Here is a 15,458-nt window from a genome sequence, read left to right on the forward strand (position 1 = left end):
CAGTGGCTCTCTCTAATTATTATGCCACACCGATGAACCCGCTGACGTACCATTTTCAAATTTTCATGTTTTTATTATAATGTGTATGCATGCGCCTGCATGTGCATATTTGCATGAGTGTTAGCATGGGTGTACGCACCTGTGCGTTTGGGTGTCATGGAGGCCAGAGGAGGGCGTTGGATCCTTGTGGCAGGAGTTACAGGGACCTGAGAGCTCATCCCCCTGCGCACCTTTTTCTGGTTTGACTTCTCAGTGGAAAGCAGTGAGAACAGAGACTGGGTGATCATGAGCAGAGGAGGGACCCTGAATCATTTCAAGGCTCTCCACAGAATCACAACAGCTTGGATGTGGTGTTCTTGTCCCCATCCTTGCAAGAACTGACCATTTTCAATTATGCTTCAATTGCCAGAACTTCCAAGACTTAGGGCAATTTGAATGCTTGATATTTTCTTTCATACTTAAAACCAACCCCCCCCCCCCGGCCCTGCTATGGTACCACTGTCCTGCTCACAACACTTGAAACTCACTTTAAGAGATACAGCTTTTGATATTTGAGTTTCCCAAGGCATCTGGCCCATATTTAACATTTATGTCCAGCTCCCGCAGCATGGTTTTGTTGCTTGAGCTTGGCGGGATGCCCTTGCAGAGAGACTTTCCTTTAATGAACACGATGACTCCACGGAAACTGCTGGAGTCCACTGCTCCTCACCACTGTGCAACAGCACAGACAAGGTCAGCTTGGGTCCCAATGGAACAGGACATGGCTGGGCCTCAGACCACGGGGAGAGGTGCTGCTCTGACACTTCACTCGCCACCCTTACACCGTCTGTAGAAGTGTTTATGTACTATGAAATGCTCAGCCAGAGCATACAGGAAACTGTAAAAGGTTTTATGAGACGTATACACGGTTGATGGGAAAACTTAAAATGCAACCTGGGCAGGCTCTATCTGAGGTCCAGGAGGGCAGATGAGAGCACACACTTTCTGTAGAGATTTCCTTCACACAAGGGGCTATACGAGCCTGAAAGCAATTTTGGAGTTACACTGAAAAAGTTTCAAAAGTTGAACTTTACAATCTGTAGGCAAATAAAATTGTTTTCTTTCAGATCGCAGACCACCAGTTATGTTTACTTATCTTCTATGTGGTAAAACATTGAATGTGGGTTGTTTATTATTTCTTAAAAACAAAAAACAGATGGCGACACAGGAACTATATACACTGTTTGAAAAATTTGCACCTCTGATGGTTTTAAATAAAAACCTTGGCCCCTAAAACTGGAACATTATTTTTGAAAGTCAACTTTTCTCATGTGTGAAGGCAGAAAAGGTCAAGGACATAGCCTCTAAAGGACAGTTCCAGAAGGTCACGCTTCTAAACTCAGGTGTAGGACGACTATTTTTGTTTCCTTTACCCTTAGTCTAGGGGGCAGCATCAACTTCCCAGAAGAAAAGTCCTTTATTAGTCGTGGGTTTATTTATTTTCCAGTTTGGTCTCTGAAATACAAGGGATTAACAACAACAATAATAAAAACCCACCCAGAAGTTGTGTACTCATACATGGTTAGAGTTGAGCCCCATGGACATTCATATGTATACAAAGTGTCATTTACTAGCATAGTCACTTAAGAATTCAATACTATGACTTCACATTTATGTTGGAGGGTGTATCTACAATTAGTATCGTTGAGAAATAAATTTACTTTATTGTGTGGGATAAATATGAGAAGGCTAATGTGTCTTTGTAATATCGAATGGAAATACAGGGTGGCAAAGTGTGCATTGGGCCGAGAGTGAGGGGCCATAGGTTATCATGCATGGTCTCTTCCCGCCATTGCTGAGTCACTTTCCCCGGCTAGGCCAAGTTCTTTTTCATCTGTCAAGTGTGTGACAGTTCCCAAAAATCCTCATAGTTGTCTTCTGTAACTATGATAATATGTCACACTTTAATCTTACGGGGCATTTTATTGAGGCGTCATTTCTGAGATTTCCCTTCTGTTGAATTTTATCTATATAACTGTTCAGAAAATGTTGTTTTATTTCAAATTTAGTCTTATTATAAGGGTAAGGGAAAGAAAAAAAAAAGAATTTGAAAGTTAACATTGAGCAATTATGGGCACATCTAGGCTGGCTCGGGACAGACACAAACCTTGTTTTATTCTAAATTCAGCTTTCTGGCTTATGATGAAAAGTGAAAGGTATTATGTGAACTCACTGGGCAAAACCAGATTTTATAAATAATTACCTGTCAGACGGTTCAAGATAGACAAACATACACCAGACCAACAAAAACACAGAGCTGTCGTGTTTCTGAGAGAAATGTACATTGAGTCTTCCTTCCCTGGGACTACAAGGGGATTGGGTAGAAGAGGGGGAAGGGAAACAAAGCCTCACATTTTCTGCCCTGTGCTACTTTCAAACATATAACGTGGGACGGAGATGGTTTCAATAGGAAAAAGTAGCCCCTGAAAATTTCAGATCTTCTACAAGCCTGGCAGATGGAAACCAAATACAGCAAAAGCTACCATTTCCAAAGTATGTTTACTGCAGGGTTATAATTTTCTATGATTAGGGATGCCAAGGAAAATAAGAATGATGATAAAAAGAAAAGTTTAATCATACTTTTGAATGGGCATGGGGGGAACATCAAAACCCTTTGGCAATTGTTGATATTAAATATCTAGTTTTTTCTAACATGTACATTTTCCTCCCACCCCGAGAATGGTTACTACTCATCAGGTAAATGGCAGTGGTGAACATGGGCACAAGCATGTTGCGACTCAGTAGTATTTGTTCACACAGAAAACGTCTGCTCTTCTTATTTCTCTCTTTTACCCGAAACTCCTACAGAATTAAAGACATAACTTCCTCCTTTGCAATTCATATTTAATCAGGAACTGTACCATTGCATCTGCTGTATTTGGGGTTGTTCCCAAGACTTACATTTACTCATTTACTAGGGACAGTGCAGACACCAGAAGAGCAGCTCAGATGCTCCCAGCAGGAAGGGTAGCAACTTGCCAACCAGTTTCAGACAGGGAGAGCTCTCATGGGGATTTGGGAATTCTAGAATCCTTGTGTTCTTGTTTTTGAGTGCTTCTGAAGGGCATGGAAGCTGTGTGTGTGTGTGTGTGTGTGTGTGTGTGTGAGTGTGCACATGTGTGTATGTGTGTGTGAGTGTGTGTGAGAGAGTGTGTATGTGTATGTGTGTGTATGTGTGTGTGTGTGTGAGAGTGAGTGTGTGTGAGAGTGAGTGTGTGTGAGAGTGAGTGTGTATGTGTGTGTGAGAGAGTGAGAGCGTGTGTATATATGTGTGTGTGTGAATGAATGACTGTGTGTATGAGTGAGTGTGTGTGACAGAGTGTGTATGTGTATGTGTGTGTGTGAGTGTGTGTATGTATGTGAGTGTGTGAGAGTGTGTGTATATATATGTATGTGTGTGAATGAGTGTATATGTGTGTATGTGTGTGAGTGAGTGTGAGTGTGTGTGTATGTGAGTATGTATGTGATGTGTGTGAGTGTGTGTGTGTGTGTGTGTGGTGGTACTGGTGGCTGCGGGAGGCTCAGCTGGAAAGATGGGGAAGTGAAGCTGGATGAAGCAAGTTCCGTGGAGTGGGTGGGGCGATGGAGAAGAGGGGAACAGGTGGCTTGTCCTGCCAGGTGAATCTTCGATGGGTCTATGTTTATAAAATGACCACGCCTCTAAAATACACCCAGAGACTATCAACAATGCTGGAAAGCCAATGGAAGACTGACTCATTTTGTCTCTTTTGTCCCAAATCTGAATCACAAAAATGCATCATATAAAAGGCAGACTAAACACTGGAGGCAAAAAAGCACAACGCTGCTTTTAAGATTTATGAGCCGAGGGCAGCAAATCCTTGCCAAATTCAAAATTCAAAACTGTGTGATGTGCATTCTTGTCCACCTACACCGTCCCCAACATCCTGCCATTAATTAGGCAAACGGCCCATCCAGTAAACAAAGCTAAGGAGGCTGGGGAAGAGCTGGAGTCAGAGTTGAGAGTCAAAACAAACCAGGCCACTCTGTAGAGCAGGAGAAGGTAAACTCATAGTTTATTTTCAGCCAGGACATTGAAGAATGACCTCCGTGTACCATTTTCTCTCGTGTTGTAGCAGGCATGGCCATGGTCCCCTCAGCAGGCTAGGAAAGCCATCCCATTCCGTCGGTAGGCACTCTGTCGAAGACAAAGGAATCTGCGATGAATTATCACATCAAGTTGAACAAGGAGAGGATGCAGAGGCTTTCTTCCTGTTTTTTAGACTGCTGGCTGCAAGCTAATAGGATGCTTAATATGAATAGTTCCGGTGGCACAACTCTAGCAACCATTCTGTCTATTAAGTCAGTGTGGTTAACAAGTGGTTAGGGAGTCTATTTTGGGGAAGTGGGTGATATGCAAAATAAGGCATCCCATTTTGTCCTGTTAATGGATTGCTGTTGGCTCAGCCAAGGAAGGGCTGTGCTGGGTCTGTTTGTCTTTTGGAAACATGTGTTCTCTATTCCACATGCTCCACAGTCAGCTCTAACTAAGCATTGTAATAGCCTATAAATTACTGACTCACTACTGTCTTCCCAGGCCTAGTTTACAGTCTGGAGGGGAAGGCTGTGGGAAAGGACACCAGTGGAGGCCTTGGTCCTCTCCACAGTGTGGCGATCTGAAGGCATACTGCACATTGCTGGCAGTATGGAAAACGCTGGGCTTATCTGTAGATGCACATGGAGGTAGACATACAGACGCCCATGGCAGGACAAACCATCACTTTCAAAACCACACATTGGTGATGGGAGATGCCATTATGTATATATGTTTCTCATACTGGTTAATAATAAAGCACTGTTGGCCAATAGGAAAGGAAGATAGGAGGGACTAGGAGACAAGGAGGAAGAGGAAGGAGTAAGGAGGAGCCAAGATGGAGAGTCTGGAGAGAGCAGTATGCGGCAGCCGGCTCCGGGTAAGAAGACCACATGGAAATACATAGATTAACACAAATGGGTTAATACTTAAGACAGAGCTAGCCGATAAGAAAGTAGTAACTGGCCAATAGTATAATATCAAATACAGAGTCTCTGTGTGTTATTTGGGGCTGGCGCGGCAGCGGGACAAGACCAGCGGTGGCAGGCGGAGAAAAACCATACTCTTTACACATTGGTGTCAATAACACAATGTCTTCCAGGTAAGGGAAGTATCACTGGGCCTTTCATCTCCTGCTGAGGAGTCTGCACTTTGGCATGGGAAGAGCAGGCCAACGGTAACCTCCCATGACTTCTGGAATCTTACTTTGTGCTGGAGTATAGCTAAGAGTCAGGACAGAGAACGAGAGCCCCTTGCTGGCATGTACCACATCTGTAACATAACTGGCAACAGTCACATTCGTAACTTGAAGTTTTTGATAATGTGTTTTTAGAAAAAGGGACACATGACCAAAACCTCATATTAGGGCCTCTTGCCCCTCTGAAGCCAGCAACTCTGGGGCTAGCCTGGAGTCTCTGCACTTTCAGCCCGGCAGCTTTACTGTCAGCAGTCATCTTGTAGGAAATTATCACAGAGCCAGGCAGCCGTGACGGCTGAATAGAAATCCTTAGCTGTGCCACCTAAGAGCCAAGATGAGGGCAAAACTCTGAAAATCAGAGAGGAGCTAGAGAAAAGAAGAAAGCAATGTGTACTTCAACCCCTCCAGGGTGAGAACAGGGAAGTGGGAAGAACCAGAAACTCCTGGAACAGCAGCCTGGCCAAGACCTGCTCTGACCCAAGGATGGAACTCCCGGACACCCCCCTCCCCTCCCCAAGCAGCATATATTGCTAGATGCCGTTATTCCTGAGGGGCCAGAGCCAATCCCCAGACATCATAAGAGGACTTGGGCTATTGTATCCTTTACTGCGTGGAAGATAGTCCTTTCAGTGTCCTGTAGCTTCAGGACCACAGACTGTGGCAGTCACAAGTCTGATCCATGCGTGCTTGCCTCGTGGCACCCTGTAAAGGTCTTCCTTTCCATCCACAGCATTGGGACTCCAGAGTCTTGGGATCTAGGAAGGTTCTAGCTCATTGTACAGCTCCAGGAATGCAGCTTCCCGCAGCCCAACCTCCAGCACCTCTGTGTACACCCAGATGGAACTAGGGCAGGTTGATCTTCCAACCCACAGCCTGTCCCTGCCACTGGCAGGTCACAACCATATCTTGCAGATACAGAGCTGTGGCTATCTATCGATGTTTCAAATCTTGTCCCAAGCTGAGCTTTTCTTCTTCATGTCTTGTGCTCTTCTAGGGTAGACACCAAAGCCACATATCTCAGACTACTGTGCTCATCCCATGGGGTCTAGTGAAAGTCTCTTACATGTCTTATGTCTCCAGATGTGTGGATATATGCGTCATGTATCCAAGCCCAAATGGTACCTGCATAGGTCTGTCTTGGGAGACCTAGGGGTCCACAGTCCATAGTTGGTGACAAAAACCATGATGATATTATGTACATGGCCCCAAAGTATGTACATAAATCTGAAAACCAACTTAGGATACTAACAAGAAATTCACCAAAGGCATAGGAGTTATAAAGGAGAACTACCTGGAAAGTTTGGAGCTAAAACTAGATTAATGAAATTAAAGATAAAGCAGAGAAGTTTCATAAAAGAATAAAGAGAAGAAAGAATTCCTGAACTCTAGAATTGACCTAGCCAGCTCAACAAAACAAATCAGATGAAGAAAGCCCACAAAACTTAGAACACATTTATGTGAACAAGTATTTATATTATTGGAATTTCACAAAGTGAAGAACATAGAGAAATATGAAAACCCATCACTAAATAATAGCCAAAAAGACCCAAATCTTCAAAGAGATATGGTCATCCAAATATAAGAAACCCAAAAGACCCTGATTGTACTTAAAGAAAATAGATTTTCAATTAAAAGTTGTAATATAATGCTAAAAGTATATGAGCAGGTGAAACCTGAAATCAGCAAGAGGAAAGCATCAAGCCACTGAAAAGGGAAAGCTCATTACACTTATAGCAGGTCATTCAATAGAAGAGGGTAGGGTGGTATATGTAAATACAGAGAGAAAAAAGAAAAACCCTGCCCACTAAGAATATTATACCCAATGAAATTATCCTTCAGAAATGAAGAGGAAACAAAATGTTCCTCAGAGAAGCAGGCACTGAAGGGAACCAGCATCATCAGATAAGCCTTACAAGACACACTTAGGGAAGCCATCCATGAAAAACAAAAGTGTGATAACTACCAGCAGGAAACCACCAATAACCCAGGCTGGGAAGATGGCTCAGTGATTAAGAGTGATTTGCTCTTTCAAGGGATCTGAGTTCAGTTCCCAGAACCCACACAGGGCAGCTCACAAACACCTGAGACTCCAGCTCAAGGAGATCAGACGCCTTCCTCTGGCCTCCAAGGGCACTGCATGTACATAGTGCACATATTTACACTTGGGCACTCACACAGACATAAAATCAATAAATGAATTTTTAAAACAAAAGCAACAACTAAAAAAAACCCCACAACTATTAGAAAACAGTAATAGAACATAGAACCAAATCACACAAATAACTAGAAAGATGTTAGAAAAGAACAATTTACAATAAACTGCCCCAAATCCAGAATACAACTGAATAAAATAAAATGATAATAATAGTCATGATAGTAAGTGGGTTAAATTCATCAACCAAAAGGCAGGGAATAGCGGAATGGGCCAAAAATACAAGAATCAACTATCCACTGCCTACGGGAAGTTCACTTCCCCAGTCAAGATTAAGGACTAGAAAGAGATAGACAACACATGAAACAACCAGTTAGCAAGAGTCGCTATACCATTAGAACGAAGCAGACTTTAAATTAAAACAAACAAATGAACAAACAAAACGCTATACCATTAGAACGAAGCAGACTTTAAATTAAAACAAACAAAAGGACAAACAAAAAACAACTGCCAAAACTCACAGAAGCTCCTTATATATTAGGGAAAGGATAGATCCAGCCAGAAGGCACAAGATGTCTATATGTCCCCACCCTGGCATCCCTTTACATTAGCCACAGAGGAAGAGATAGACTCTAACACAATCCTTTTTGGTGACTTCACCTCTCCACTTTTGTCAATGGGCAATGATGCAAGTTTTAAAATCTTAAAACATTGTTATTTTATGAGTATGAAAGTTTTGCCTGTGTGCATGTAAGTGCCTTCTGTCCTCCGAGTCGAGAAGGTGTCACACTCCCTGGGACTGGAGTTACAGGTTATGAGCTGCCATGTGGGTGTTAAGAACTTGGCCCAAGGTTCTCTGCAAAGTCACAAAGCGCTCTTAGCCACTGAGCTGTCTCTTCAGATCCTCAACAAGCAAACATCTTAGCTGAATCATACTGTAAAGTAAATGGACTTCACAGACATCTACAGAACATTTTCCTGAGGCAGAATTCACATTCTTTTCATCAACATTTGGAAACCTCCAGGACAAATCATCTGTTATGCCAGAAATGAAGTCATAATAAACTTCAAAAACCTGAAATCATATTATCTGCTTAGATTACAAGACATCAGTGCTATGAATCACCAAGAAAAAAGTGAAGTATACAGTAGATGTTAACCAGTGAGTGTACTCAAAGAGCTGGAAGGGAAATGAGCATTTCTGAAGCAAGTGAAAATGACAACACACCAAACATGAGGATTGTAACAGATCAGGAAAGTCACCAACAATAGAGACGCCTCACACATGGACCCCAATGGTTCAGGATGCAGAGAAGCAAGCACATGCTAACTCCAAAAGTGGGAGGAAGGAAGACAGATCAGAGTAGAACTGAGACAAAATGTTTATGGAGAAGAATATTGCTACCCAGAGTGATGTACAGACTGCTCTTAAGTCACACTGTTCAACAACTTTCTTACTAGAAATGGGAAAAATCATTCTAAGTTTCGTTCCTTCTTTTCACTGTGAGCTCCTTTAACCCCGTCTGTGCTGGAGGCAGAAGAGTTTTGGATTGACACAAACACTGAGCAGACTCGGACATTCTGAGTCTGCTTCCCAAGACTGCTGGAGAGCACACTCAAACTACCTGGGAAGCCACCCAGAGCTTGCAGGACAGAAGGCATTTTCTTATAATATAGGCCAGGGGCTTAGCCTCAACAGAGCCCTCGGCAATGGTGCCTCTAAGAGGCTTATGGGAGAGAGTGATGTTTTCAGCTGTTGACTGTGATATTTTACAAACACAACGGCAGCCCTTTATGCAACCTCATACTTGAAACATACAGGGAGGTGTGGGGATCTGCGAGTGAAATGGGTTTCTTTCTACAGGTGAGTGGCCGCATGGTCTCTGCTGGGGAGGAGTCTTGGCCAGTTTGTCTGCTTTAACCTTTCCAGGTGGGTGAGATGAAATGGCTCTTCGAGAATCTGAGGGAGTCTTTTCAGAGATTAGTCCACTTCGGCAGCTGTTTATCACTTCTTTACACAGACCACGGCTTTAATGGATGCTCCACAAACAAGTTCAAAGGGTCTCATATTTTAGAATTGTACGATTACTGAGTGGTAGATTTTGGATTTAAAACATGGAGTCCATATTCTTTCCACAGTCCACAGTCTTAATATTCAACCCCCTGCCCAATCTAGCATAATTTATTCTATCTGGATTACTACTCACACAAAGTACTTAATTCTTGCTAAATATGACCTAAATTAAGATTTAAAGTTCACTAGGCTGATCCATTTTTCAGAGTACAGGGATGGTTCTTGGAGCTCAACCACCTTTAGCTTGGAGGTATTCCCAATTAGAGTTTCTTTTCCAGGCTACAATGAGGAATACTTTGTAGAAAATAACAGCCAAATCACTTGGAGAGCTTAACAAAACAAAGAATAAACAGATCTTTGAAGTTGGACAATATATAGGCTTGAGGGAGGGCTCAGTCAGGAGAAAAGCTAGGCTTGGTGGTTGGTCTTGTAGTCTCAGTGCTGGGGAATCAGAGACAGGCAGATCCCTGGGGCCTTGGCTACTTGGTGAGTTCTCAGCTACCTTAGGCTACTCAGTGAGTTCTGGGCTATTGAGAAACCTGTCTTGGAAAAAAAAAAAAGTGGACAAATGGTCAAGGATCCATGGTCAAGGTTGTCTCTGGCCTTCTCTCTCTCTCTCTCTCTCTCTCTCTCTCTCTCTCTCTCTCTCTCTCTCTCTCTCTCCCTCTCTCTTTGTCATAGTGGGTAAAGCTTGCATGGTGAATATCTACAGTGCAGTTTTTAACATTGGAAGACAGTAAGCCCAAAGGGAACCGTCTATCCACGGTATTGTAGGGAGAGGCTGGGGTCTGGTCCAGTCTGGGCTCTTTGTGTACACTCCTGACTCTGGCCAGAGCTATGTATTTACCCTCATAAGGGAAAACAGATGTAGGCAAAGAAATTGTTTTTCTGGGTTAAGAGCCCTTGGGGTTGGACCAAAAGTAGGAGTCAGGGGGGTGGAGACTTAGTGCCCAGACAGTAAAGAAGGGCAGCTGGAAGCCACTGGCCCACTTGTGACTCTTATATAGGATTCAGAATGCTTGGAGGGCCATTCCACCCCTGAGTCCTACAAGTAATAGTTTTGATAAATGGATGAAATATCCAAACAGTTAAACTAAATTGGGTGGGGCTTCTGTATCTTTGAGACACCCATGTGTTTCTGGTGAAGTCTTACCAAGGCTGTGTCTGGCATCTGATTCAAGGATAGACACATAACACAGCCTGCTTGGGTCTATTGGAGTTGGCCATTTGGGCTGAATGAGAGCGATAATAAAAAAAAAAAGATTTAGAATATAGTTAGTAAATATAGGACAGACTTTATGCCACAGACAGTTGCTGCGGATGGTCTCCTGGGTGCTTCATTCCACAGGGGTCAGACTGGCTTCTATAGTCCTGCATGGCTCTGCTGGGAGGGAATGTCAGGGACTCAGGGATTTGAACTGGGAGCAAAGGTTCTGTCAGACCTTACTAAATGTCTGGGTTCCTGGAATACTCAGCTGAGCCGAGGCTGTGAAGGTGAGTAATTTCTGAGCTGTTTGTCCACCACTAAACCACTGAACCATATGATGGATAGTTATGGAAATGTGCAAAACTCTTCATTAGCTGTTTTCCCTTTCTAGACTTCCCCATGTTATAGATACCCTGTGAAATTCAGGGTGGGACCTAGTCAGACAGCACAGCCTTGATTTGAGATCATTAGGGGAGCTTGCCCTTTAGATAAGACATCTTTGACCGGTAAAACCTTTTCTATTGCAAGTACTCTGGGCTTCACAAGCCTGAAGGAATTTGCCTGCCTGCCTCTGGGGACAATTCTTACCATATAACTCAGGCTTGCCTCGGACTCTATCCTTCTGTGTCAGCTTCCCAAGCGACAGGATTACAAAGTGTGTGCCACCACACATTGTCCTTCTGTGAAGGCTGTGTCCTAACTGTGTCTCAGATTCTTACTTTATTAAATGCTTGGGATATTGCCAGTTTGGTTTGGCCTTCTAAATCAAAAATCTCTAAATGTAGCTATTAGAAGTTATCATTTCTAATTGCCCAAATCACTTAAAACTATATGGGAGATATATTAATTCTTCTGTTATTGTTCTTATTAAGCAAAATAATTAAGTGGTTTATATAAACCATATTTTATTTTAGAAACAGGTTTTTGTAAATGTCAAGTTTAGAAATTTTATGGGATGAAAAAGTATATAATTCCTATGTAAATACCAGTATACATTAATACACATTAAAAGCAAATAATTAACACCAGGACTCTGGGCCTTATAAACCTAGAGGAACTTGGTAATATGAATCTTTTATTTAGCTACTTTGTGCAAAATCAAAATACAGAGGTCTACCATTATCCTGAGTAGCAAGCACATCTATAATACATGTAAAAAGTTCCAAACTGGCAGGAGCTCTTACCAGAAACAACAATGGGAGGGGGCTCAGCTCTATCAACCATTGATTACCATTTCTCTTAATTGACCAATTGTCCCCTGAAGGCATGGGATTTGCTATTGGATTTATCTTCCTGTGTTCAGGGATAAGCAATGCTTAGGGGTGAATCCAATTGAGCAGCACATCAAAAAGATCATACACCACAATGAAAATGATTTCAATCCAGGGGTATGAAGGTTATTCAATACATACAATGAACAAATAACACATCACATTAAGAGAATGAAGGATAAAAATAATCATTTTGTTAAAAAGAGAACAATATTTGATAAAGACTCAACATTCCTTCATGATAAAAAGAAAGTATGCACAGGAGTGTCAGAATTCATCAAATAAGGGCAGGATAGGAAAGATCCATAGCCAATACCGTCACATCAGCAGCAAGCAAAGGTGTGAATCTCCCTCTTATTCCGCATAGCATTAATGATTTAGCAAGAAAAAGATATAAAAACAGGAAAGGGGGATGTTAAATGATCTGTTGGCACAATCCTATATGTATCTAAGCATAACTATGACACAGAGAACCTTTGAATTGATAAATTCATTAAAGTAGCAAGATGCAAAATAAACATACAAAATAGCTTCATTTATGACTTCCTGGTTAAGAAATCAAAAGCCATCCCATTCAGGATAGAATAAAATAATTAGAATACCTAAGAAGAAATTTAAAAAAGATCTCTATAATATAAATTACAAAATGCCAATAAAACAGGTCAAAGATACTCAAAAGACAGAAAGAGATCCCATGTTTGTGGTTGGAAGACTTAACTGTTCAAATTTCCACTAATCAAAGTAATTTGTAGATCCAATGTCATCCCTCTTCTTCACAGAACTGGAAGAACAACTCTGAAATTCATATACAAACACAAAAGACACTAAAGAGCTCGAGCAAAAAGAGCAAAGCTGAATGTACCATAATATAATATTTGATTTCAAGGTATACTGCAAAGCCACAGTAGGCAAAACAGCATGAAACTGGTACAAACTAGATACAGACACTAATGGAGAACCTAGAAACAGATTCACACATCCAAGCCAACATATTCTTGACCAAGTTATCCAAAGCATACACTGGAGAAAAGGCAGCCTTTTGAAAACGCGGCCCTGAAAAAACTGGGTAGCCACATGCAGAAGAATGAAACTTGATTCTTATCTTTCACCTCATATTGAAATGAACTCAATACGAAATCTAGCTATTTCCACCAAGGTGGATGGAATGGAGGAAGTCATGTTAAGTAAAATAAAGTAGTCCTGGCATGTTAGTTGGTCTCCTTTTGCTGTAATACCTGAGAGAGACAAGTTAAAAGAAGGCAAGGTTATTTTGGCTCATGCTTTTGGAGGATTCAGTCCATCATGGCAGAGGACCATCAAAGACCATGTTCCTTATCTCAGCAGGAAGCAGATGGAAATGCCTGCTGTAACTGGCCTTTTCCACTTCCTTCTTATACTCTATCTGTATAATCCCAGCCTAGTGGGATGGTGTTGCCTACATTCAGGGAGTCCCTTTAGATAGTCTATTTCAGCCACACCCTGGGGTATGTTCTACTGATCTCTTAGGCAGGTCTCAGTCCAATCAAGTTGACAAGATGAACCATCACATGTCCACTTTTGTCAGCTTGACATCCACATACATCTCCTTAAATTCTAACATTCCATCCCTGTTGGCCCAAAGGCTCATGTCCATCTCATAAGGCAAAACACCTCAGTCCATCTCCAATAGTCCTCATAGTCTTAATAATTTCAACACTATTCAAGTGAATACAAGGCAAACTCTTAACTCTGGTTCACAAAGAATCAGACATCACCGCATGACACACAGTGACATCCCCATTCAGGCAGAGGAAACAGAACAGCAAAGAAGGACTGCAGTGAAGCAAGGCTGAAAATCATCAGGGCAAACACCCCATAGCTCTATGTTTAGCAGAAGATAAAAAGAAAGAAAAACAAACAAACAAAAAAACCCACAACACTACCTCAGTAGCCCATGGCAGCCAATCAAAAACTACAATACAAAGAGCTAGAACATTAATGGTTGATACCAACTTCACTGAACATCAAATAAATTATAATTTAGGTTTTTAAAGTTTTTAAAGATAATGAACATTAAAAATAGAGATCAGAATATAATAGTTACTATCATATTTGGTAGTCATATAAAAAGGCATGTTTCTGTATAAACCTGCTATCATCCACCTGTCCATCCGTCCATCCATCCATCTGTCTATCATCCATCCAATGAACCCTGCACCATATGGCAGATAGTGCAAAGTCACAGGGTAGTTCCTGTCTTCTGTGGGGATCAGTCTGATGTGGAAGACACATGAACAAGAGCTAACAATCATGAAGGTCACACTCGAGGATAACAGACATCATATTTAAGGGGGGCAGAGGTAGACTATGTTGGCTAAGGCAGAGGTACACTGTGTTGGCTAAGGAGGCTTCTGGAAGGACCTGAGCTGTGGTGATAAAAGGGGGACAGAAAATGCTCTAGGTTATATTTTAAGGAACAACTTGACTTGTTTTGTTCTTAAATAGTCATCTATGGTGAAAACACATTAAATCTAAGATACCAACCCAAAAATGTTTGCACTGGAATGCTAATAAAGTCACCTAAGAAATACTCATATCAGCATTCGACTGTTTGGAAACCATGCTTTAGGGCCTAGCATATACTCTTTATATTAATCCAAACTCTTTCCCCAGCATTTATTTGAAGACTGAACAAAACAGCTGACGGACATTGAAGGGCGTGCTTCCCCCAAGCCTCGTATCTTCTTTGCCCAGAGTTAGGTGTTCTGAAAGCACTAGGGACATATTCTTCTAACCTGCAAATATTTTACCTTTATATTTTCATAACACATTAAAACCAAGAGAACTCACCATAGGCATTTACAATTTGCCTTAGCCATTTTGAAGTTTTACCTCCAAAATAGTATAAACAAGTTTCCTATGCATGAAGGCTTACTAGAAACAGAGTTACCATGTTAACTGTTCTGACCTACGGAACCATGTTAAGACAGAAATGGTCTCTATGGGAACCTATAATATGGTGCAGTAGCAAAGCAAGTGCTTACTTTATTTGGTAATGAGTTAATTCTACAGGTAAGCTTTTGGAGTCTACAGTAATTAAGTTGTTGCACAGGCCTAGATGCCCTTATCTATTGTCTAAGTCAACTGTTTACCGATCATATTATTTTAAAGATTGCAAGGAGGTTTAGATTTATAAAGAATAAGTGGTCTAGTTGCACTTTTAATAGAGATAATTCTAATGAAGAATAATTTCAAACTATGCAATCTCACTAGTTAACAACAGATATTTAGAAGGCCTATGCAAGATTCAGCACCAACTCTAGAGTGAGTTGGCCAAAGTTGAACAGAATCATTCTTTCAAAAGATCCTATTTGTCACTTCACGAACTTTCACTATGATCTTGGCAGCCTGGAGGAATCTCCCTTTCTGTATTCTGTCTGTGCAGCCCCGAGCCAAATGGAAACAGTATTCCATAAAGCATAGCCCC

At 41.6% G+C, this 15,458-nt stretch overlaps 1 protein-coding gene across 1 annotated transcript in view; it reads right to left on the minus strand.

Annotated features, from left to right (window-relative positions):
- Positions 1 to 4,082: 4,082 nt before the first annotated feature.
- The window catches only part of Supt3h (SPT3 homolog, SAGA and STAGA complex component), a 320,819-nt gene continuing 309,443 nt past the window's right edge, over positions 4,083 to 15,458 (minus strand). The window contains exon 12 of the mRNA XM_051204228.1: positions 4,083 to 4,195. Within this exon, the coding sequence (XP_051060185.1) occupies positions 4,154 to 4,195 (42 nt within the window). The 3' untranslated portion in view covers positions 4,083 to 4,153. The remainder of the gene's footprint in view (positions 4,196 to 15,458) is intronic.

This window comes from Phodopus roborovskii, unplaced genomic scaffold (genome assembly GCF_943737965.1).
Source record: "Phodopus roborovskii unplaced genomic scaffold, PHOROB, whole genome shotgun sequence".
Taxonomy (NCBI): Eukaryota; Metazoa; Chordata; class Mammalia; order Rodentia; family Cricetidae; genus Phodopus; species Phodopus roborovskii.